At 41.3% G+C, this 26,267-nt stretch overlaps 1 protein-coding gene across 19 annotated transcripts in view; it reads right to left on the reverse strand.

Moving 5' to 3' along the window:
* The window catches only part of afdna (afadin, adherens junction formation factor a), a 102,480-nt gene that overhangs the window by 65,467 nt on the left and 10,746 nt on the right, over positions 1–26,267 (reverse strand). For 13 of the 19 annotated variants that reach the window (XM_074614707.1, XM_074614705.1, XM_074614717.1 and 10 more), the window contains exons 2-6: positions 4,978–5,173; positions 4,739–4,851; positions 4,042–4,199; positions 3,661–3,821; positions 600–757 (exon numbers count right to left, since the gene is read on the reverse strand). In XM_074614707.1, the coding sequence (XP_074470808.1) occupies positions 600–757; positions 3,661–3,821; positions 4,042–4,199; positions 4,739–4,851; positions 4,978–5,173 (786 nt within the window). The remainder of the gene's footprint in view (positions 1–599; positions 758–3,660; positions 3,822–4,041; positions 4,200–4,738; positions 4,852–4,977; positions 5,174–26,267) is intronic. The other 6 variants (XM_074614716.1, XM_074614701.1, XM_074614715.1 and 3 more) reach the window with 3 other exon arrangements.

Consider the following 26,267-nt stretch of genomic DNA (forward strand, 5'->3'; position numbering starts at 1 on the left):
ACACACACACACTCACTCACAGTGAAAGACACACACACATACATACACACGCAGGCATAGAGCATCTGCTGCTGCTACAGCACTCAGTCTGAAAGCAATTGAATTGCATTCCTCCCAAAGGTTTTAGTGCCAAGTAGCGTTCTCTTTCAATCTGCCTGTCCAGTGAAGAGTGCGTGCATTTTTACGTGTGTGTGTGTGTGTCTGTCTGTGTTCTTGTGCACGTGACCTTGGCTGTCCTCTGCACACAGCCTCTCAGAAGGATGATGGAGGTGTTTATTGATGAGATAGTGAGATAGAGAGGTTGTGTTTAGTAGGTGTTGAGAAGTGGTCTGTGGCCGGCAGTATACTCACAAATAAATTCATTTTGAATTAGGTGCATGTCAAATCATGACAAATAAGGTGCTGCGATCAAATATGAGTTTACTCAATGTGACTCAACATCTGTTTAATGGTATCCCCTGCAGCTGGAGGGGCATGCAAAACTTGCATTTTCCTAATGTGATGTTTTTGGTATGTACTGTGGTGGAGGAGGTGTGTTTATACAATGAGGTACTCAAAGGTTAAATGTGAAGGAGTTGTAATAAGATAAGCGTGGTTACCCGGGCGATGCAGTACTCTCTGGGGTTCTCCTTTTCCAGCCCGTACTTCTCCAGCGCCTCCACCACAGCAAAGTCGGCCGTGTCTCTTGTGGATAGCAGGATGGTTTTATATGGGATGTTGGGCTTCAGACTATCAGCGTATATCCGCAAAGTGCCTCCTGCAGGGAAGGACAACACACATAGTTTGTTAGTCATTGGCCAGGTTATAATTTGCGCCAACACCAGCAAGGTAATTCAGTATTTTAAAATTGACTCCTGTCTGTTTCTGACTATGACATTGACTATGGATGAACAATGAAGTACCTCATACAACCCCACTTCAAAACACCCAAACTATCCCTTTAAGGTTGAAATTACATACACACTATGTAACTCAATCCACCATGATCCGAACATAATAGGTCTTCCTTAGCTCAAGCACCATCCATGCCGATCAATAATGATAATGATCATCTCTTCAGGAAACGTACCCCTGGTCATAGAGCCCAACATTTTTCTGTACAGGGATACTGACTTTAATATATAACATGCAGATGAAATTTGAAGTGCTGAATTACAATTTCCTTAAATAAAAGTAGTACCAGTAAATGGAAGAGACTGTGGTGCTCATAAAATATATATAATGTACCACACTTTCATCCGGAGGCACAGGGAGCCGTGTGACCGTGATGTGTCAACTAGAAATGATCACCTTTGTAAATCCCACAAGAGTCTTCAGCAAAGCAAACAGGGTTTTCAGAAGCATTATATAAAATGAGCTTGTTTAAAATAGCTGCTGGGAGAACGTCACTGTCTAACCACAAGCCATCCTGTCCCACCGTGTGTGTGAGTGTGAGTGTGTGTGTGTGTGTGTGTGTGTGTGTGTGTGTGTGTGTGTGTGTGTGTGTGTATGTGTGGACAGTGGTTAAAGCTGTTTTTAGAGTCGGTTCGCTGGTCCATCTGTCCGTCTGGCAGAGTGATTAGGTAATGCTTGAGTCACCGAACATCATTCAACATGTACATACATCTTTTGGTGTGTGTAAACATGTCAGTGTGAGACGTCCCCACAACATATGGTCTTCTGAGACCAGCTGATGTAAACTGACTCATTAGTGACGGACAGTGGGAATACATTTTACTATATTATTCTAAAAGAAGAGCTATGAATACTTAATTTCCATTCACTACTTTGCATAAACACTACTGGTGGTGATTGAAGCTGCAGAGCACCCCCACCAGCTGCTTCTTTCAGGTTTCTGGAGCTCTGTCACACTGAAGGAGTGGCACTGAACTGTAATGTCCGGGTGGCTCTGCAGATTTTCTCTGGGGTTCACATCAGGTTTCCCTGAAGCCACACAAGGACATTCAGACTTGTTCTGAAGCCAAACCAACTCTGAATCTTTGCATGATGTCATATTCACTCTGGGAGCCGTTTTTATATTTGGCTCCACTTAACGTTCCCTCACTTGTGATCAGTTGATTCAGCTCCTACTGCTGTGAGGCGTCCCTGTAGGGGACTGGTATTCCACCAGTAGGGATGGTACCAGCCGGGTGCTGTGTGCTACTTGTTTTTGCCAGGTTCAGCACTTTCTTATTGGGAGGCTACGGTAGCGGAAATTTAAGAGTTGTTATTTATATATACGTCTACTTACAGCATCAATCTCATCCATGCTTGTCACCATTTTGCTGTTGCTACTTTTCATTAATGTAGGCTATGTAGCAGGGCTGTACGATTATAGCCAAAATGATAATCCCGATTATTTTTGATCAATGCTGAAAACACGATTATTCATCAGCTGCACGATTTTTAAAAAATATCTAATTGTGATTATTTTAACTAATATTGCAATTGTGATATAATTTGCGATATTACAGGAATGATAATTTTCATTATTCTCATTTTCATTGAAAAACATGATTGTGGTGTGATTTTTGCGAGGATCTATATCAAATAAAGATGTTTTCTTAAATCTCTAGAATATGATGTTTAGGTCAGAACATCTCTGCAGCACCACAATATTAAATTTAAATGGTATTTTTACACACATTTCACCTTTAACAAATACTGCAATTTGAAGATTTCAATAGGCCATATTGCGATTTCGATACAATTTTGATTAATTGGGCAGCCCTAATTATTTATCATGATTATTCATTGATTTTAAAGACAAAATATTTTTATTGCACTTTCACATTTAATAAACAGAGCACTGCTTTCACTTCCATGTTGTGCTACATTCCTGCTAATTAACAATCTTTGCACTGAGTTCAGGTAAAGAAGAACCTTATTTTAAGCCTTATTTTGATGCATTTTCAGAAAGCAGCGTCAATATCGTAGTCAATCATGTTCATTTCATTGTGGGAAGCCAAAATCATGATCGCGATTAATATTGGATTAAATGTGCAACCCTAATATGTGGCTAGAAAGATGACAGCCCTATTCTTTATCCCATCTATTAAGTTCCGATTGGTCAACTGTTTCTCCAACCCCTGGACGAGTGACAACAACAACAAATCTATTTGAACAAATCGACGAATGTGGGTGCTGATTCAGAGGTTTTAGAACCAGGCTGACGAGTTACATTTTTGCCAAAATAATTGTACTCCTATTTGTCTCAGACTGCTTTAAGGGCTCTTTCGAATGTCTTGGCAGGCCATTACATGCCTTTTACTTATAAGTGCTGCAGAGATGGTTGTCCTTATAACAAGTTCACCGATCTCTGCAGAGAAAGTCTGGAGCTCTTACAAAGAAATCATCACGCTCTTCATTACTTCCTAGACTGAGAGGCCTCGTTTTGCTCAGGTGCTGCATCTGGGCACGCAGCCAGCTTCAAGAAAAGTCTTGGTGGTTCAAAACTTCCTCTATTTCTTAATGAATTCCATTAAGCTCCAGGGAATGTTCTTTCCTACCTTTATCTGGATCTATGCCTCAACACTATTCTATCTCAGGGTCATACGGTAAACTTTGCATGACTGGCTGGTCAGAGCTCAAGCTGGGTTTGTGAGGAAATGGTCTGGATATACTAGTGTGTCATGTGTGTTTTAAAGGGGTCATTAGAAGCTCCACAAACAGTTTAAGTACCTGAGTCGGGCCTCCCATCGCTGCTCATGAACTCCTGCATGCGTTTCTCCAGTTTCTGCTGGCGTCTCCTCTTCATCACCACCTCTGGGTTGGAGATCGTCCTGGTGAAGCTGGTCTCCGGCATGTCCTTGTAAACCTCTGCTGCAAGCCGGTTATTTTCCCTAAAACACAAAACAAGAGAGACGAATGACGTGGGAGAAGAGAGAAAAAAAGAAGATAGATGGAGGAGCAGAAAGGTCATAGTTTAAATCACTAATTCTTTCCTGTTTCGGCGCCTTCGGTGCTTTTCTTGGCATTATAAAAAACAAGATCCTCTCTGAGGACTGAGAGGACGTAAGAGCAGGACAGTAAGATGGATGACTGTGAGCGTGTGCGTCTTACCCGTCCTCCCGGCCGAGCCCGTGCTCGTCTCCATCGGGGATCCGGGCGAACTCCTTCTCCCTCTTCTTTTCCTTCTTCTTCTCCTTCTTGGACAAAGTCCTCTTGAAGTTCTGGATCACTCCATCCTTCTCCTTATCTGGACCATTACTCTGACTCTTCTGGTAGAGAGGGGAAGAAGAGTTAGTGAGGTGCTCTAAGAGACGACGAGGAGAAGCTTGCTTCAGTTTGTAATGACGTGCTAATTACTGAATAAATAAATGAATGAACTGAATGAGGAAAAGACAAAGTTACATCTGATCAAGTCAAGTGTGATGAGTTTAATTTAGTTTTAAACCTTATCTATTTACATCTACGCAAGTTAGTCATGTCTTACATTTAATAGAAAGCTTTTTGTATTATAAATTTGTATTATAAAAATATTTTTTTCAATAAAATAAATAATTTTCAATAAAACTTTATTGAATCTGTGCAGGAAATATCTCAATGTGGTGTCACAAGGTCTGTGTTTGTCTAATTATCCCAACATGTATCAAGATATGCTACATAAGCTATGTTGCCAGTAGCTGTATGTGCTTTAGGAGTTGTTCTTTTTAGGTGATGGATGCATGAACGAATGAATGAATGAGTCAGCTCACTAGTAAACTGACTGGTTAACAGTCAAACAGGTTAACAGAAAACAACAGAGAGAGCAGCCGACCTTGGGAAGGATGTCGTTCTCGTTCTTCAGGACAAAGCGTCCTTCTCTGTCGTCTTTGTTCCAGTTCAGCTGAACAACAAGAGGCTTCTCGTCCAGGTCCAGCTGACGCTCTTCTAACAAAAACACACAGACACACCAGTTCATCTAAGAGTCAACTACTTCAAATTATCACTATTCCTAACATTGAAACACTAAATTGTTAAGATCTCCCCTCCTTATCCCCTCTCTATGGGACTCACCGCCACTGACATGGACCTCATACAGGGAGTATTTTGGCGAGGAGAGCATCCTCATGTCTGGTCTGAACTTCTCCGCTAACGTCTCGATGACGTCCTGCGTTGTCGCTGTGCTGGACACTCTGATGCACTTGGTGGCAAAGTTACCGGCAACCCGGTCCTGGAAGTAGAACCGCATCACGCCATGGAACTCCAAGTCCTGTTCAAGCGACAGAGAGAGACAGAGAGTCAGTTTGTTAATGTTTACATGCAAACTTTAATCCGTTTACTGTGAATATGTTTGGCATTAAAGACAGTTTATTCATATCAAGCCAACTGATTCAGATGCTCCTTGTTCATTATTTTTACATTATGAAGAACTGAAAGCAGTTGTTATCAATGCAGGACTGAGAGGTCATGTGACTGTTCAGCAGCCTTGACTGTCACGGGAGAAGAGCAGCACCACTGGCTGAGAGCCAGAAAGTGCAGTGTGTCAGCAGGTTGTGTGACGACAGGAAAAGAGGGTTGTTTCGTCATTCGCTGTCAGACTACATACAACAACTTTTGTGCACCGTGCACACTTTGATAACACCTGTTCCTAAAAGTTTGTGGATAGAACTCTATTTGGTGTTAATTATAGGGAAATATTAAATTAATACACTTCCAATTAATTACTTTAATTTACTTAGGTTTAAATGCAGCTTTTGAATCAAGAAAATTCCTGTTATCCCGTAATTAGTACCAAATGAAAGTTCTTTCCAGGAAACTTCCTAACTTCTTGACCCATAAATAAACTAGGGCTGCAACTAACGATTATGTTCATTGTCAATTCATTTGTTGATTATTTTCTTGATTAATAGATTAGTTGTTTGGTCTATAAATGTCAGAAAATGGTGAAAAATGTCAATCAGTGTTTCCCAAAGCCCAAGATGACTCAAATGTCTTGTTTTGTCCACAACTCAAAGACATTGAGTTTACTGTCATAGAGGAGTAAAGAAACCAGAAAATATTCACATTTAAGAAGCTGGAATCAGAGAATTTAGACTTTCTTTTTTAAAATCACTCATACCGATTAATCTATTATCAAAATAGTTAGTGGTTAATCAATTAGTTAACAAACTAATCAATTAATCGTTGCAGCTATTAAGCCACTGACGCACCAAGCTGAGAGTCTGTCGGCCTAGTTTTTGCATCGTTTCTCGTACCCTCGGCTCTAGTCCGCCCGTGTCAGAGTTTTTTCGGCCGATTCAGCATGTTGAATCGGCGGCCCGTCAGTTAGAGAAATCACTCTGATTGGCTCTTCAGCTTAAACGAATCAGTGCACGAGAAGAGAAATGGCATTGAGGAATGCAAGCCAACAAGTAAAGTCAAGAGGATAAACACAGAGGAGGACTCTTCTCATTTTTCATCTTCATCTCATCTGATCATTCCAATACACAGATATTTTCACAGCGACATGGCCATCTGGAATGAAGCTAAGTGGTGAGTGAGAGTGGTGTGAAAATGGTCGGCAGACGCCACTTTGTTTCATGTACGTATCATAACAATAGCTTGTATATTCGCTGTCCTCGGTCTTCCGGTTTCCCTTTTGAATGATGAATACAGACTACCGCAACCTGCTTCTGTTGCAAGTTATTTCCTCTCACGCAGGTGCAGAACGTACGCTGGCTGTAGTCTTTGTGCTGTGTTCGAGCGCAACTTTTTTGGCTAAGAAGAATACGACGTTTTCATCGCCGCTAGTTCTTTGATGTCAGCTTGGTGTGTCTGGGTCTTAAAATAAAGGGTTACCATATAATGTGTTTTAGCCTTCTTATCCTTCTTTATCCAACAGTGCTGATCTTAGGAAACCACTCTCTCTCTCTCTCTCTCTCTCTTACACACACACAATACACAGGCTCAAACACAGCCAGCGCCAATGCTGGATGTGAAAGCAGCAGGCTGAAATAGACACCCGGGACTATCTCCACTGTACGCATATGTAGGTGCAAATTTATTGCCTACATGTTGACATTTCCCTCTGCACAGAATCTACTGTAGAACAAGAATGTCTTAAAAATATACAGACCCAGCCAGTCCTGATATACTCGTATGTAACACAGTGCTGACACAGCATGTGTGTGTGTGCATTCGTTAAGGTTCAGCCGTGAAAATGGACTCATATTTCATTGTAACTGCCATTAAAATGGTTTTAGAAAGCCTTAGATCTCAGAGAGAGCTTGTAGGCATTAAAAAGCTAGTATGTGCTCGAAATTAATAGAGGACTCCAACTCGCTCTCAGCAAAAAACAAAACTAAAGCAGGACAGAAACAGTCTATATATTACTATATCCCAATACATAGTATGTCAAATGCAGTATGCCGAAAATACCAAGATGTCCTATGCAAGCCAGCATGCTTTTCTGGCTATTCTGACCCACAATCCTCGCTGCAGCGGATATATGAGCAAGAGGGTCAAAATTCAAGGTGGTGCAATGTTATAACAAAGGAGTATGTCCCAATTGTATGCATACTGCATGCAAGAGTATGTACTTTAAGGGCAGCTGCAGTAAATGTAAAAAGAAAAAAGTATGCGCACCCTGTGACTGTAACTGATGGTTCTGTGACACCGTGTTCTAACTGGATGCGAGCGTCCGACTATTTCAGGCCTGACTTACTTTCTCTCATTTTTTTTCTATTGAGCTAGTTTAAAAAAAACACGCAAATGGCAAACAAGAGTGGATCAAAACGAGGCTTCGTACTGAAATACTGTAGTGACGGCCCACATTTCCATAGTTGTCACTTTTGGGCTGTTTGTTTGTGTTTTGTTTTAACATTCGTGAGGTGGCTGTTACATTTCTCGACACCAGGTAGCTCGTAATATTTTTTCTCTAGTGAACGCTATTGTACATTATAGCGTTTAAGTGTCAATGCTTGTGCTTAAAGTAGCAATAATCAAGTCAATATCCTCATCTACATCCAGGACAATTGACTCGGTTTTCACCCACTGTCGGCGGCACTGACGGCTTATTTTATCTAAACTAATCAGCTGTTCCTCGTCCATGCTGCGTCGCTCTCATTGTGACTGACAGAATGTGAACAGAGTGTGCAACAAAATCTCAGCTCATGGCCAGTTAGGACACTCCAATAGAAAACAATGTAATCAAGTTGATTTTCTCGCTGACACTCGCTCATGTCGCATCCAGTTAGGACACAGTGTTTGGTTTTCCTAAAGAAAATTGTGCACTATTCCTTTTAAGTTCTAAGGTTTTAAATGCATAAAAATGTCTTCTTATTCGTTCATATTCATGATGTTAAAGGAGGACGTTGTGCCTCCAAAAGTGGCTGCGGGAAGGAAAACCCTGACTGTGGTTCTTCTACAACGTAGGTATCTCTCCTGTCAGGATGCCAACAAAACAATTTAGAATTTTAAAGCGAGTCCTTGCCAGCATTTCATCAGGGTAGACAACCGGCCAAACGACTTTTAAGGTGACGGATCGAATGTGTGTGCGAGCAGGGTGATTTGAGGCAAAGGTTTAAACTGGATTTAACTAGACTGTTAAAGTCTGTTTGTGGCCTCTCTCTCACACAAGGGAAAGATGGTAAGAGGATGTGAAGACTGGACTCATAAATGTGGATAGAAAGCATAAGAAAGAAAAAAGGGAGAAAACCGCTGATGCAAATGTTTTCTTCTTCTTTTTTCTTAACATGAAAGACAAAACTTTCTTCTCTCTCCATCTCTTTCTCATCCGTTACCTCCCCCCTCTTTCTCCCACTTCCCATGTCTGATAGGGACACAGTCAGGCAGAGTAGAAACACTGAGCATAGTTTCGATAGACAAGGGTGGAGTCGGGAATGTGTGAGTGTGTTGTGATTTACTGCTGGAATGTGGGTCATTGAGGGTTGCCGTTGTCAAGCTTGCGTAACCGTTGGTAACTGTTACTGTGGAGACAGTAGTCCACTTGGGTTCAAACAAAGCCCAGCTAAGAGGCAGCAGTGGATAATTAACACACTGCCCAGTACAACCATGGCCTTTTAGCCACTGGGAATGGACAAGTACAACCTCATGTAGTTCAAGTCCAGGGCAACAGTCCTACTCCCCCATTCCTCCAGGAGATGGTACAGTCCGACAGACACATGCTTCCAGGTAATTGTCCATACCACACCCCAATGTGCACAGCAATAGTCCAGCCTTAAGGCCTTTACACACCGGGGGCGTGACAAATAAACAACACTAAAATACAAACTGCATATACTATATGTCATGGGATTTTATTGTGAAAGGTAATAAGGAACGGATCTGGCCTGCGTTGCCTTTGTCAAGGTTAAAAGGAGTAATAAAGTTTAACATCTTGGTTTGGACTACGGAGCCTCCGAGTTTATATAAATATAAGCATAGGTGCAACTCAACCCGTTCTGCACAATGTGATTGGTTGATGCCTTTAATCGCAGTGCGAAAGCTCAGAAAAAAACAACCTTGTTCCAGAAAATAAATTGCGTCGTTTTTTCACCGGGTAATATTTTCGTTCTGTGTGAAAGTATTCATGACTATAACAACAGTTCGAGAAAATATATTGACGTGTGAATTAATTGTATCATACACGGACATCGAGGATCAATATTAACCTCTCTAAAAACTGGTGTGGCCATTTTCAAAAGGGGTCTCTTGACCTCTGACCTCAAGATATGTGAATGAAAACTCTGAGAAGTACAGAGTGAAAACTGTATCTTATTAGATAAAACAGATGTTGACAAGCTGCATAATATATAGCAATATATCTTATCGCAATACTCAGCATAATGCAAAATGTTTAATATCACAAGAAGATCATATCACCACTTAAGTATGGTGATAATATCGTATTGTGGGGCTTCTGGGGATTCCCACATCCATGACTACAACATGTTATTTATTTGTGTGGCCTTTTGCCAACACTCTCTATACTCATAAAATAATACATCAGTATTTAACCTTTCAACTATATTCTGACTACACTGAATACGTCAAACCTCTCAGTCTATGCCAGCATCATGATAATGTCATCTGACAAGGCTGCTTGGGTGAATCATTCTGTGGTCTTGAATAAGTATGGATAGTTTATGTATTAACAATTAACTACAAGAACCATGAGGACTCCATGGCTTATCTGGATGACTGACACACAGACTAAACGTAATGTGATTGTGAAGGGTGTGACTTTAAAGCTATATGTACAATAATGCAGTGAATGGCACATACTGTGTTGGGGCTTGCACAATTTGCAAAATTGATGTTGGCTTCATTTCACAAACGAAAAATAGGGAAAAATCTTAATTTTTCATTTGAAAAAGGTACAAGAAAAGGGAAACAGGACAAATTAATTTTAAAAGGGCACAAGCTTGACCTCGGACATCATGTTCAGCATGTTTAATTAAAGCTTATATGAGCGTGTCAGATAAATGCTCAAAATTGCAAAATGCAATGGGGCAAAAAACCAGAACAAACTGTTCAGTTTATCCTTTCTGCATTCTAATAATCTCTAACAGCTTTTTTTTCATTCTGCAAACAGCGCACGAGCTGACAGGAAATGCTAATGCAGCGGTATGTCACCAAACACAACAGTAGCCTGGATAAGACTTGCTACACACTGTCTGTCAAACACACTCACACACACACATATTTCCAGTCAAGATGAGGAACAGCGGGATCATCAACTGAGGTTTGGGGAAGTCTTTGAAGTTGGACTACTTCTGTCACTGTGGGAATGGGTTCATATGATGGGTAACATGTAGTGCATGCACACACCTCTGCCTCTAACTCCAAGGCTAATTAACTAATGTGTAATTCCTGTGTGTATTAGACCTATATGGAACTGTAGTGATACTGAGTGTGTGGTGTAATCCTCCTTCCTCTCTGGCTGCTAGGCATCAGCAAAGGAATTCACACACACTCACTCACAAGATATGTGAGTGATACCTGTGACTAAACTTGTGAGACAGGACTATTTATGACACACACAAAGTAGGGCACACTGTAGATAGCTGTTATCATGTTAGATAAAACCTGATGGAGACCGGGGAGGGAGAAAGTGTGTGTTTCTTTAAGTGCGTGCGTTCAAGCTGGTGGGTGACACACTGTATATATTAGCGGTAAACCAATTATCCGTTTACCGATATTTATTGGTCAGTAGTGACGTCTGCCAATGCAAGTTTAGTGATTTACTGTTTGCGAATAGAAATGCATTTAATCCCGGACAGTCAGGGAATCAGCCAGGCCGATATATATCAGCTGTTATTCGCTTAAAGGGACTGTGTGTACGTTTTTACACGTAAACTGTTTAATCGTTTTTATTGCCAATCAGGTTTGTCAACAAACCTAAAAAAATAGACCTTCCGCAACTTTATATTAATACATCTTTAAAGATATTATAACAGTTATTGGGATTTTAAATACTAAATAACTTGCATTGGAAATCCCATATTGTTTCATCCTTAGCAGATACTTCCCACGTTCCCTTTTATGGTCTCAAAAACCCTTTCATCTAGCACATGTCATTTTCTCTCTCACACTAAACCTCTCGCACACAAACAGCTCATCCGTAACAGTGCATGTGAGTGTAGAGAAAGCACGCTGCATGAGAGATAACCCTGACTTCAAACTCCACCCATCATGCTCTCTAACTAACACCTCAAGAGTCAAAGGTCTCCCAGAGGAGAGGTCGAAGGTCACGTCTGTGTTCTATGAGAAAGTGAGTCGATTTCACTCTCTGGCTGTAAAGAACAGATCCCACCTGGTGCCTGTCTCTCATATGTGTGTGTGTGTTTCGGGGCGGTGTATTAAACTTTAAAGAGGACTTTATCTGCTTGTAAACCAGCCAGTTCACTTCAGACCGGAGTGAATTTGCGGTAACAATGCAATTCAAATCTGAAAGTAAAAAATGTTTACTCTCATTATCACCTCTCCCTAGGTTTTAACTGAGTAATTTCACACCTCTTAACAGTGGAGTGTAAATAGACACAGGAAGGAACTGGAAATAGTATTCGCCGCTACCATTCAGGAACTGTCACATTAATCACTTTGGTGATAATGTACACACATATTGCATTACACTACTAGAATTACTTCAGCATTCTTCCTTCTTATTGACAGAACAGAGAAATACATGAGCACAGTAACATTATTACACTTGAGTAATAAATATACAGTGGAAACCTCTTATAGTGATCAAAAAGCTTGGGACAGAATCATTCCTATAGAAACGCTGTTTAAATAATTAACTTATGGCAATCAAATAGTCCGCTTATAGGGTTCATTTTAGGTATTTTCATACATGACAACATGTGGTGGGAAAAAGATATATTTTATTTTTATATCAGCCATTGATAGCCTACAATTTTTTTATTTAGAAATGCACTGAAACCACCGGCAATCTTATCTCCATATATGTATTTTGTATAGGTGAATCGATTATAAATATCAACTTGGACAAACAACACAATTGGAAAACACTTCTTAAATCTTCTGATGCACCAACAAAATGCACACGGAACAAAAGACGAACATGAGAAATGCTGTAACACAACATGCTGATAGGTAGACATAGACATGTTCTGAGCTCAGAGTTTCTCCTCAGGCAGAATTGTTTCTCTTGTGTGCACATGAAGCTTAAATAAATATTTTTCTCTTTTTTTCAGGCGAGCAGTTGTTTCTCCCCGCCGTTTACCTCACTCGCATAGATACCTGGACTCAACATTCATAAATAGTCCGTTACTGGATTACAGCTTATGTATTAAAGTGATATAATGCTTAGTGAATCACAGTGTATATATTGTGATGGATTACATTTTCCTGAAACACAATAGAGAAACTATTCATGGATAAAACAACCAGACGGGAGTGTCTGTTTTTCTTTGGCTTATCTAGTTACTACCTGACACAGATCAAGACACTTATAATACAACCAGAAGAATCTCTGACAGTTGAGAAAAGTACATCACCTCACACAGTGTGTATATAGTCATATTTCCCATCCTTATGTACAGTACAGTGGAAACCGCTTCACAGAGCGATCGCATCTGTCCTGGTCAAATTGATCACTATCAAGCACCCAAGTATCATGATAATATCGAAACAGGAGATAGGTGTAACGTCCCAGCCCTAAGAGAATGGTCTATTTATAGTTCACTGACTGACACACTTCCAGTGTTTGACTGAAATCACTCTTTTTGAACTGAACAACCACAAACAACTAAATGCTCCAGATTTACAAACTTAATTTAACCTTGATATAATCACAGTCTCAAACCCTGCCTATAGACTGACCAGAGCACTTCATCACATTCAGTTATCACTTCACAGTTATCGGTCACCGTCTCCACCCTCTCCATCATGTCTTTTATCACTCTCCCACATCTCCTTTTCACTCTCCGTCTTACAAGTAAAAGCAGCAAGCCTCCAAAGCCGTTTTTAAATCCGTGCTGCACACACACACAGCTTGGTATGTGTGTGAGAGGGTAAAGGGGGGTACTGGGTAGGGGGTTATCAGGTGTTCAGGAAACTAACCAGAGCTCCATTTCCGAGAAGGTAAACCACTTCTGGCCTCCAGTATGACGCTTCTGTGCTGAGACATAGCTGCATGTCTGAGTGGGTTCAGGTACAAAAGTAAGATACTACTCAGTATTTTTAATACGGTGTACACAACTGGGCTGGACAATAATTCAATAAGCTTGTTTACGGTCTTTCAATACTGTGATAAATCAATTTGTACACACACAAGTCTACTAGAAGCAAACACTAAGATCTAACTGAGCTCTGAAACAAACTCATTTATATAATTTATACAAACTTTCTCAATCAAGTACTGTTGCTAAGAATAAAATGTGTTATGTGCTTTAATTATATCTTAATTCTGATGTGGCTTTAAATACATGTGCTATATGTGCAGAGCCTGAATAGTCCATGCCTGCTGTGTACATAATGGAATCAAATTGGATTGCTTTTTGTAGGTTACAGATTTAATAACACTGTGTTTTCTGCTCCTGCAGAGAAGAAAAATATAGTAATTAAAATGTTCCTGAAATACCAGTATTATGTAGCCCTCCTCTGACAAACACGTCATGTAAATATTTGGCTTTTGGGGGGCATTTTTTGCATTTACTGGACAGTTGATGTTATAGAAATTGACAGGAAATTGAGGGATAGAGAGATACAGCTGGAATCAACCATGGATGTTAACCACTAGGCCTCTAGGAAGCCCCAACAAACATTCACTTTAACCTCAAATGTAACCTGGTTACAACCTGAAGGACTCAACATGTCATACTGGACATCTCAGCTGTCCAGCTGATCACACCATTAGTTTCCACCTGGGCAACTTTTTACCACCTTTTGCATAAAAGATGGTTAAGTCTTATATGTTAGATAATATGAGCTGGACTTAGAAACACCAGGGGTTCTTCATTACACATCTGCAACAGTAAGAAGGGGCCACTTTCTGCAGGCTTCAAGTTCTCTAAAAATCTTAATTTAGTGGGGATAATGCTCACTGGGATGGGATGGACAATGAAAACAATTAAAGGCAGTAAAATGTTTCCTATCACATAGTCACGGCCCTCTGGCTCTTGAATAATCCCCCAATCTCAAGACTTTTTGAATCTAGTTTTGGGCAGCTTTTCTCTTTTCAGCAGGAAATTGGAAATATAATTTATCAGTTGAATTGTTTAAATGAGGCATTGCCATCCCAAGCACCAGTTGTTCTGGGCAATGTTTGGCCCAGCTTAAAGCTAAGCAAGTGGTTTGCTTGATACCGAAACAACAGCTCTATTTCCCACACTTAAAAAGGGAGAGTGTGTAGGATTTGGTAACTTCTAGAGGTGTGGTTTCAGATTGCAACCAACTAAATACCCCTCCGCTCACTCCTCCCTTTCCAAGTCTGCGGTAACGTGAACAGCCGAGTGCAAAACCCATGGTAAAGCAGTTTGCCTCGCTCAGACGTCATCCTTACCATAATAACACTACTTTAGTAGTAACGGATGTCAGGCGGCGGCTGGCGGTACCACGGTTTTGCACTCTGCGGTCCACGTTACCACAGTTTAACAAGCGTGTCGGAGAAATACGGTGGCCTTCAGGTAACGTAAAAACATGAAAGGCTCTCTCTAGAGCCAGAGTTTGGTCTGTCCGTTCTGGGCTACTGTAGAAACATGGTGGAGCACCATGGTGGACTCCGTGAAGAGGACCCGCTCCCTATGTAGATATGAAGGGCTCATTTTAAGCAAACGAAAACACAACGATTCTTAAACTCTTCAGGTGATTATACACTAATGAAAACATAGTTATGAATATTATATTCCAGTTCAACTAATATATCCCCCGAAATGTTACACACTGTTCCTTTAAGTGTAAATAATGAAAGTTTTTCATTAGTGTGATTTCTCTTGCACTGACACTGCAGTCCTGTGTTTGATTAAAGACAAATACTGGCAAACCAAAAAAAAAGGTTAAACCCTAGTTTCCATGGAGACACTGAATACTTGAATTTTGTTTTTGGCATTGAATAGATGAATTTAAGGAGAAGGGAGGAGAGGGGCTTTCTGGATGATGGCTGTTTGAAAATGAGAATAGATTCCAGCTGCTGTGCGTCATGTTAGTCTCCTCCACACACACACACACACAGACGAACATGAGCCTAATAAAATGAACCGAGTTCCTGTGTCAATATTGTTGCAGCCCCACCTGCAGTAACATGGGGGGATTCCTCCCTAAGCCTGTGTCTAAGGTCAGCTGGACCGAGGTTTTAACTCAGATGTGGGGAGGGGAAACTCATCCCACATCAGATCCCAGCAGAGGCATTTCAAAGACACACCGACAGACGGAGGAAAAGAAAGCAAAGGAGGAGACAAAGAATCCCATCACATGAAGCAGGAGAATTACTTTACCTCTTGCTTTAAATAGCCAAAGGATGCCAGGCTTACAGTATCAAATATCTCGGTGGTACTTGCGATAGCAGATGTATCATCAGAAACTCAAGTCCACCTCCTGTCTTACTTTGTGTTTTAGATTTTAAAAGGGTTGATGTTGATATAGCTATTTATAATAAAGAAAATAAGAAAATGTACAAAATATTAATGATGTAAAATCAGGGTTGCGCGATGCAGTTTGTAGTGGCAACTCTGTTCTGCTTTCATCTAAGCACACACATGCTGTGCAAAGAAAAATCATTACTGTGTGATGAAGTTATGAGGCCTCAGGGCATTTTATGCAAACGCTGACCTTGAGAATCCTTGTTGGATTTTAACAAGACTGTTTTCCAGGGTCTGCAGATATCCTGAACCACACATGAACAACTTTTTGAACAGCAGTACAGCTCGTTCACCGAAAAATTACGACGCTTTTTTGCTGTGTTATATTCACGTTCTGTGTGAATGTACTAAAAAACAAGAAGAAAAAAAAATGCTGCAGATGTGTAACGTCCTTAAAACACATTAAAAAAATGATCTATTTTTCCATTTTGAAAAGGCAAATGAAGAAAGTCCAACACTTTGCCGACCAATCGTGTAACTTCACTCATTCAGTCAGTCAGTCACTCAGTCTCAGATTTTTGTGATTGTAGGGCTAGCCCTCTGCGGTCCAGCCAGTTCAAGGCAGTGAGGTACACAGATTTTAAATTTGTGAATAAGAGAGCACTGTTATCAAATTGGTAGCAAATACCCTGAACTGAGGTATTGGAATAAACATCAGTCAAGAAAAAGCCTAACCTAACTACTGAACATGCTTTTCAATACTTTATCAGTGACAAATAAATTAAGCTGGGACATTTGGAAACATTTAGTATTAAACTAAAGATGGTTGGAAGATAAACAGCAATTTTTTTCACCGGCTCCTTTGCTACAAGATGTGAGTCAAATGTTTTCATGTCATGAATCACTAAACAGACCCATATCAGAGCACAGACGAGCATCATTTGATCAGTTATTGTCAGGGGAACAGATGGAGGAAACCTTGAATTGTTGATTTATTGCTGACCTTTCTAACCGTTTATGGGGAGATACACAGTTAAAAATGAAACCAACAATCATACCATAGCCACTCACATCCTACAGACTCTTTGACCAAAGAAAGAAGCCAAATATTGAAATATTACAACAAAGCAGTCCTGTCTTATAATTGCATCTTAAAAGTTAGCACTGAATATGGTGACCGTACCAATCTGGAATGACTGTTTCACTGAATTTCCTGCAGAACAAAAACAACCTGAATCACCAGGAAAAACAAAGGGAGGCAGCGGCTCCTGTTGTGCTCAATGAATGAAATGACTAAATGCACACATTTCCTCTGTGGCTGCAAAGAAAAGCCTCTTTGTTTTCAGGTGAGTTTCTGCTTCGGTATCGAGCCGTCCAGCCTCCACCTCCCCCCTTCCATCCAGCTCACCCTGTCACCCTGACAGAGCAAAGCATTGTGGGGAGGTATGGTATAAATCGTCTGGACCCAGTGGTGACGCCTGGCCACAAATCAGACCTGCTCAATGCCCCAACGCTTCCATAAGCAACCCACAAGGATCAAGGCTGGCAGGTAAATGTGTGTGTGAGGTAACTGCCTACCACAAGGCCGTTAAAGAGCTGATGAGGTTGTGTCCTGTCTTACGCCCTCATTCATTTCAACACACACACATACTGAGTAAACCCCACAGGTGATATGAGACATGATGTATAGCCGACATGGCTGCCAACTTCGCTAAGAGTGTCGTTTAACATGTTTCAGTACCTCAAAACATGTCATCTTAGACACAACTTGTCTCCTGTAAATGTGACCATTCTGAAGTCATATAATCTCTAGAATATTCAAATGATGTACTGTGTTTTAGGGATGGGAATCACCAGAGGCCATGTGATACTTAAGTCACAATACGATCTTAATGCGATTTTAAACATTTAGCGATATTATCTATTGTGATTTATTACCTTTTTCAACTACAAATTCTATAACAGCTCTATAACTGAACTGCTAACAAGTGCAGAAAAAACGAACAGAAAATGTACATGATTCATAAAGTTCATATTAATTAAATTGTTAGGTTTGTCTGCAAGTGCAGGGGATTGGGATTTATTGTGTAAACTACTGAGGGAAACTTTATCTATCTTTGCGCTGGACTCAAACACACACAAAACTCAGTTAATAAGTAGAGACCAATGCTGCTAACCATCACAGAGTAGCCATTGTTCTCCAAAGAACATCACTGCTTCAGCTCAAAGTTAAGGCACAAAAACAACACAGCGTGGTTCTGCTATTCCAAGTTTGATGTGCTGAAATACAGAATGTGCCATCAAAGGTCTTTTCAGCAGACTTCCAAATGATGCTATTAATGGCTGACAAGAAGATGTGGGTTTCATAATGGCCTCATATTAAACCTGGTCAAGATGTGATGGAAACACTGGAGTTTGATTGCTTGGATGTAGAATTAATTAACTGGAATTTATTATCCCAGACATCTGTACAAGGCGTGTTGAGTTTCATTGATAACAGCTCAACACCAATCAAAGTAGAAACAATTGATTAATTATTAAAGGAAAACGGTATTTCTGTTAAAAATAGAGACTCAGCGCAACATAGCGATAAATATGGCAGCGCAGAACTTTATAAAACAATCCATATAGCTGTTAACATGTTCCAAAAATGAAGCGGCCTATAGCCGATTATTTTAAAAAGCAGAGCAAGGAGGAGGCCGGTGGGGAGGGAGACAACGAGAGGTTTTGACTCACTCGCCACTGATGATGAAAGTGCAGGCAGGAAGAGACCGACAGAGCCAGTGTCATTGATTAATACCATGCTTTACCAAAAAAGGGTGCTACCAGGTCATGTGCTGGTGCGACCAACTGAGAAAGTTAGTCTGGACCCCCGATGAAGACAGGACACGAAAACATTGAGTCAGCAATAACAGTAAATGGCATTAACAGAGTATTAAAACAGGGAGACGTCTTACTAAAATGTGATAAAACATACTAATAATAAAAAGGAAAACCTAGGAGTTATGTTTCTAATAAAAGTCTATTTCAGCACTTTCATTTCCTTTGGCATTAAATTGGTCAAATCTAAATATAGTGAATGCTGGTCATGAGTAAGTGCAATCCAAAAATATCAGCATAGGTATTTGTATCAGCCGTGACAAAGTCATATCGGTTTGACTCTGGTGGAAATGTTCAAAGAGAGAGTCAGAAACTAACTGGATAATGAGAGGAAGCATTCACTTCTGCTCCATTTACTGATATTTTTCGCCCTCATTCTCAGCAACCATAAAAGAAGAAAGAGAGAGAGAGAGAGAGAAAATAGAGACTCCAGAAAAAGCCAGAAAGGTCACACATGCTTCTGGGCGGGTTTGTGTGTATCTGTGCGTGTGTGTGTATGTACAAGAGGGATCAATAACAGTCTGCAGTGGTTTACAGGGGGGCTGGTTAAACACGGCACCTTGCGATCAGGGCTATGGAGTTACACACAACACATGCGTGCACACACACGAACGTGAGCACGACTGTGACCTTAGCTGGCGTTTTTCAAGGTCCCAACATAACGTGCAGAGAATAGAGAAGCACTCTTAGGGAAGGCGCACACATGCACGAACACAGACGCTCAAACACACTCGGGATGAGCGTTGAATTATGCAGGTCCGCCCACATCTCTCTCTCTCTCAGCCTTGGAGTGACTTTGGTGCAAACAGGGGGGAGGAAGTAGTGACAAACTATGAGACTGACCAACACACCAAAACAGTCAAACCCATCGGATATCAGGATGTCTCCAGTCTCTTTTGATTAGATTACCTACTGTATATCCAAGGTCTCAACAGTAATTAACTGCAGTGTAATGTAGCCTTTAAAGCCCTATTCACACGGGACCAGTATTATCTGGAGTCCTCTTATGATTTTTAATAACCACAGAGGTCGCCTGCATGCTTAATCCTGTGTGAATCTGCCATGTCGGTAATCTGCACAGCACAAATTAGCTTAAATTCAGAGGTCATCTGATAATATTAGTCCTGTGTGAATGTGCAGCTCAGTAAAATGGGTCCTTCTTTTGTTTTTGAAGGATTTTTCTGTGTTTTTTTTCCCTCATTATGACGCTGAGAGTTATTATTAAGGCTGCAGTGAAAATTCATAATGAGATACATATTCTGGAGAATCATTTAGCTGCTCAGCATGGAGACAAATTTGGAGAGGGTGCAATCTCGAATCACTACACTGGAATGAAGTACAGATTTTGTTGTTGACAAAATATCAACCCAAGGTTGATTTACTCGCTTGTTCCAGAGCTTTCCCCCATATTTCATGGTCTTAATCAGCAGACAGAAGTTTTCTCTGCTGTCATTTAACTGCAGACGTTTACATTTTCCATTATTATAGGAGGCTTTTGTCAAAAGCAAACAAGCTCATAACTGTAGATGCTCAAACTTAAAGTTCCATAACAACCAGGCAAACTCCATCTGCTGAAGACTGTGTGATTCGGTTGAAAGCCCTGGAAGAAGCATGTTGGCCTAATTGGACCTTGAGTTGAAATTGAATTAACTGTATTGATAACTGCTGTTTTTAAGATCAAGAATGAACTGAAAAGCTGGAAAGATGGGGCTGCAACTAACAAACTTTTTTTTTTATCATCGATAAATCTGCCAACTATTTTCTTGATTAACATTTTGGTGGATAAAATATCAGAAAGCATTGAAAAATAGCCATCGCAATATCTTAAAAATAGTTGTTTTATCTCACACAAAAACTTGTGTAACTTATGACGTATTGTCTTTGGATGTGAGAGGGTGTCAGACCTTAGTCTTTTCAAACTCTTCTGGTTTTTGGTAGTCAGAAGACTGAGGTACAAACCCTATGACACCAATGGGTGCTTGTCCACAAACAGCTGACAATCCTGTGAGCCACCGATGGAACCCAACACCGACAAGCTACTGAACGCTGCTATGGCAACCACTTCACAGCTGGGTGTCATGTTGCCATGGCGCTGGTCGGCGGGCCATGCCCAGTTCTCAGGTGTCAGGTGGACAAACAAAGAAAAGAGGGAGGAAAAAATGCTGCTGCAGCAGAACTGGTCAGCGTGTAACAAATAAACCAAGTTCATCAAATACAGCCTACTTCTCAGAGAGAGACACAATTTCAGTTCTGTACATACAGGCTGAAAATCCACACTAATACTAGAAACATTTCAAACAGCATCTCAGGAATAAAAGCAAAGTAAGCCTGGCAGACTGCAAAGTCACTCCTCTTCTTCATCCTCCTGACTGTCCTTCCTCCTTCTCCTAGCTGACCTGAATCTCACAGCCCTGATGATAAAAATTGGATCTGAATGAGGATCTCAGAGCCTCGACAGTGACTGGCTCCGTTATCACACCCTCGCTATTCCACTGATGGACTTCAAACCATTTTCTCCACCATCGGTAATGCAGAGGTCTTACTATATGCCCCATTTGGAGGTCATAATTACAGGGTTTTCCTATAGAGAAAATGTAGAGTATCACAGTCATGACTGTTTACAGCACTAACAGGTAACAAACAGCAGACCTGAAGAAGAAAACCTGACATAAGACACCTCATGTAAAAGTAGGGGGTGACTCCTCTGGATGCAAGAAGAAGTCTGATTGTATAAAAGTATAAGAGAAAGAAAATAATGGTGAATAATCGTTGCAGTCCTAACTATAATACAACAAATGTAGCTATATATATACAGATGGGGGTGTTTACAGGGTCTGAAAATGTATCTGAAACCAGTCATCATAATGTCTGGGACAGATTTCTAACTGGCATTGGAAATGTCTTGATGAAAGTTGCAGATATGCTGAAACTGATGCAACTGATGCCACAAGTATTCAAATTAGCAGATGACATCATCTGGCCTTCACCAGAGACCCAGTTCAGAGCAGGAGAAGCACTGGTCTAAGCTCAATTTCCCACATGTGCAGGATTTACTGCACCAGGACATTTCCAGCAGTCCGTCAGTCACAGAACCGTTTCAAATACTTTCCACTGGTTGGTTAAATTAATTGCCTGGTATCGACAGTGTTATGTGGTGAACTCTGCCACTTACAGCACTGATGGATACTGTAGCACATTTGCATCAGGCTCTGCCTCCTTAGACAAACAACTGGCCAGGAACAGTAGCCTCTCCCCTTCGACACACACATACCACATATAATGATATCCAGACAGACCTGCAAATTAATGCAAAACACATCCAGTGTTCCCTTTCTCTTCCCTGGGAGAGATTTACACCCAAACCCTGGACACCCAGGTACACACAGATCCAAGAACACACGCACACACACACACAGTCTGGGCTTGCGTCAGCGATGTCAGCCCCGGTCACACATCACCACCGTTCCGCTGCACTGCTGTGTGTTTGTGAGTGTCCAAGCCATTCTTATGGAACTGGGTGGACACCTAAGATCAACAAATATGAGCGGGTGGGGCAGTGTGTGGGGGAAGTCCCCGGCACACTGAGGTCACCCACACAGTATTATTGTATTTTCCTGTTCAGATTCTCCAGCAGGCCCCACCAGCAGGCGGGTGGGGCTGAGCGGAGACAGGCCGAGGACAGGGTGCAGCTCCACTTGGGGGTCGTCTAACAACCAGCAGATGAGAGGAGTGGTGGACAAACACACAGGCCTTTTTGATTGAGTTGGTATGCAACTTTCGGCTGCAGCACCTGCTTGTGTTTTTTGGCTGTTCATCTCTCGCTGAGCAGTGACAGCGTCTCCGAAATATGTTGTTGCCTATTTTGCTGCCAAACAGTCAACACAAGTTTTGATTCTTTCAACAATGGATGTGATTGTTGGCTCTGAATGAGTCTGACATTCAGATGTGTCGAGTATTTGAGCTGCTTTGCTAAGTTATTATGAGCTGTGCTTTCATTGAACCACAAGGATTTATGTTCAGATCGGGTAAGTGATATATGAAATGCATGTTGAAATACACGGTTATATGATGAGACACTAAACAGTAAGTGTTCGCTTGGAAACATGCCATGATAGTTAACACTAGGACTGTACATTTCTCTCCCTGTTGATACTTTTACAGATTACACCTCCTTCACCCAGACTGAACTCTCAAGAGCTCAGAGAGAATTCATATCGTATTTTCAAAATTCACATACGTTAATTTATTAAACTCGCTGGTGTGCATTCATTTCACGAGCCAAAAACGTAACCAAGTGTTGATGTGAACACAATTCAGCCATGTCAAACTCCTCATGGGAAAGTGAAGTCCAGTTGAGTCCATCTGCTGTTTGTTAAGCTGATACTTTTCACAGACCAACAACGCCAAACCAGCAAACATTTCGACACACAGACACGGCGCCAAATATGTTGCGGTCCCCATCTTAAAAGTTTTGGAATTTCCCAATCATAGCTCTGTGTGTAGTGTGCGCTTATTTGCAGAGGGCTTGTTATGGTAGTAATTAAGTTTAATCAAACTAAAATATATCACACCCTAAGGCAGTTTCTCACATCACAATGCAACCCTTTGAAACTTTGGGTCATCACGACTTTTGATTTTAACATGTGGTTGCAGTTCCGCCCTTTTGGTCAAATTGTTAAGAGCTGGAACTACAGACACACTGAAATCAGATGATACGTTCTCATTAAGTTTGTTAAAATCTGATCACTGGTGTCTGAATATTTATAGTATATACTTGTTGTAAGACGAAAACACGAACAACTCTCACACCGGACATTTTCTCATAGACTTCTATGCAATCCGACTTCTTTTTGCAACCTGAGGAATCGCCCCCTGCTGGCTATTAGAAAGAATGCAAGTTTAAGGCACTTCAGCATTGGCTTCACTTTTCAGGTTGCCACCTGGAATGAACCCAGAAATGAAAGGGTGCAATAAAGTTGTTTTTAATGGTTTATTTTATTTATGTGGATTTTAAATTTACAAGCCACATCCAATATTTTGGTTGCAGCACTACTGCCACCTCCCTCTGACCAAACAATAGGTTTTACTCCCAGTCATGATGGGCCGTCCCTCCTTGTTTTCCCTCCTTGTGGGCCACGACTTAGACATTGACCTGCTGCAAAGCACCATGGGAGCTGGTAGCAAGCGGTGCGGCTAAACACTCCCAGTCATTGGTCCCTGATTGCTGTCTGATCCTGTGAGGTCAACGGGGGGTTACCTCCCGTGCGATTGGCCCGCAGGGAGGCGAGCGGCTCTGACTGACAGGTGGGGGAGCGTATCAGCTGGCTGAGAGTGCAACACAAACCAATGAAGGCCTGGAGGAGAGGGAAGAGGGGCAAGGCGGGGAGGAGGTGAGCCAGGCCTCTGAGGGGATTAACACGGTCTGACAGGCTGGCTGGGACAAACACACACACACAGCTTTTAGGGCGGGCTGCTCTGCTGAGCACACACAATACACTGCTTGTTTTAGAACAAGAGGAAAGAAAGAAAAGATAGATAAGAGAGAGGCCAAATCACAGAGAAGGAATGTGTGTTTGACAGGAGGCAAAGAGAGAGTGAGATTATGAACCACAGGTGCTTCCACGGAGAGAGAGAAACCCCCGCTGGGGTCCCTAATGTAAATTCCATGACTCTTCCATGTCTTTCCAAATTATCCTTCTATTCTGGTTTATTAAGGAAACGTCTGGACTCCGCCCAAGCTTCACTGAAAGCTGTCTACTGCAATAAATGTTTGGAAACTAGCTGAGAAATACATTTATTTCAGTTTGTAAAATTCCCCCCAATTTCCACAGAGAGTCTATCCTCTGTTACCTGACCTTCCTCGTCTGGAATTCACCAATCAAAACTCCAGTTGCATTCCAGGAATTCCAGGACCAGCAGCATCCATGAAAACTATGACATATTACCCATTTGGATCCTCACACGCACTCACACAGAGGCCATGCTGATGTGTTATTCTGGACTGCTTACGGAAGGCTTCTTTAAGGAGCGCTTTACATATATTGATCAGAGTTTGGCGGGCCATCTGGGAAAATTAACTGCCTCTAAAGTAGAGCAAGGTTTCTGCAAGATCGGCCAAGTTCAATTTAAGGCTTAAAGAACCTGTAAATTAAAGTTAGAATTGATTATCTGATAAATTTCGCAACCTAAACAAATGTGTAAATAAAAAACAGTGGAATGTAACTCCTAAACAACATTTATTAGACTGTATCATTTCTTTAAACCTTATTTTCACTGCGGGACAGTTTTAAAAGGTTTTTCATGAGCCTATAAATTAGTTTTGGGGATATACTCCTTGCTGTTTTGCACCAGCGGGCATCTAAATCTTGTGTTGTTTTCTCTGATCTCTGTGTCTAAATACTAAGTAACTGAGGTAGCCAATGTTGGGCTTGATGGCACATGCTGAAAAATGAAAACTGCCTCTAATTAGTTGTATATTTTCCCTTCTACAGCTTCTAATCTAAAACAAGCCAAGCAGAGACTTCAATGCTTCAGTAAATATACTTTACCAAAGGCTGTAAGTGGGATTCATTCTTCTAATCAGTTTTTTTAAAGGTGCTCCATACAATATTCAGAGCAAATATAGCAGCAAACAACTATTTGCTGTGTAAAAATGTAGGCTAGTGGAGTAATGTCAACCTGAGCAGAGAATGAAGTCACTCTCCCTCTTTGTGGGTGTTGTAATCAGAGCTTCTCTGTGCTTTGCTGATGTAGCCAGATTGGCCGGCGGTTGCAGCTGATAACACCGTCCCAAATCTGCGGCAGCGTCGTAGAAGTGTAGCACCCACATTCCAGTTCCCCCTCAGGTTAACTTTTGATATGAACATTTTGTGCACTATAAGTAGAGTTGGGCCGATGTAAAAAATGTCAAACCAGTATGATAGTAAGCCACAACACCCCACCAGACCAGTATACCGAATTTTACCCCTAGGTGTTTTGAGGAGTTGTAGCATTTATTCACTTACAACCTAAACTGTACACACCCTGCACTGCTACGTTCACAGCTACAACGTTACTATAACTTCATTCACACTCGCCCGCTCCCTCTCTCTCTCTCTCTCTCTCTTGACCGCACACTCGCTAACGTCAAGGGGCCTCGGACTTGCAATACACTGACTTCCCCCCCTCCCACCTCTACTGAAATTTTAGCTCTGTCATGTTGCCGGTGTTATGTCGAAGTTACCGGCCTCGGCTTAGCAGATGTGCACGGCCTGTCAGATACTAGTGGCTCCGTTAGTCTGTTTATAAACAAACATAACAATATGTTAATCGCATTGTCATATTGCTTATTGCTGCAATACAAGCTGGATTTAGCGCCTGTTGTTACATTTTAATTTTCCAGAACTTGTCATAATGACAAATGCCGGTTCAACCGGTTGGCATAAAATCAAACCGGTGTAAGCTCGTGCACCAGATTGGACC

The sequence above is a fragment of the Sebastes fasciatus genome, chromosome 18 (genome assembly GCF_043250625.1).
Source record: "Sebastes fasciatus isolate fSebFas1 chromosome 18, fSebFas1.pri, whole genome shotgun sequence".
In the NCBI taxonomy this organism is placed as follows: domain Eukaryota; kingdom Metazoa; phylum Chordata; class Actinopteri; order Perciformes; family Sebastidae; genus Sebastes; species Sebastes fasciatus.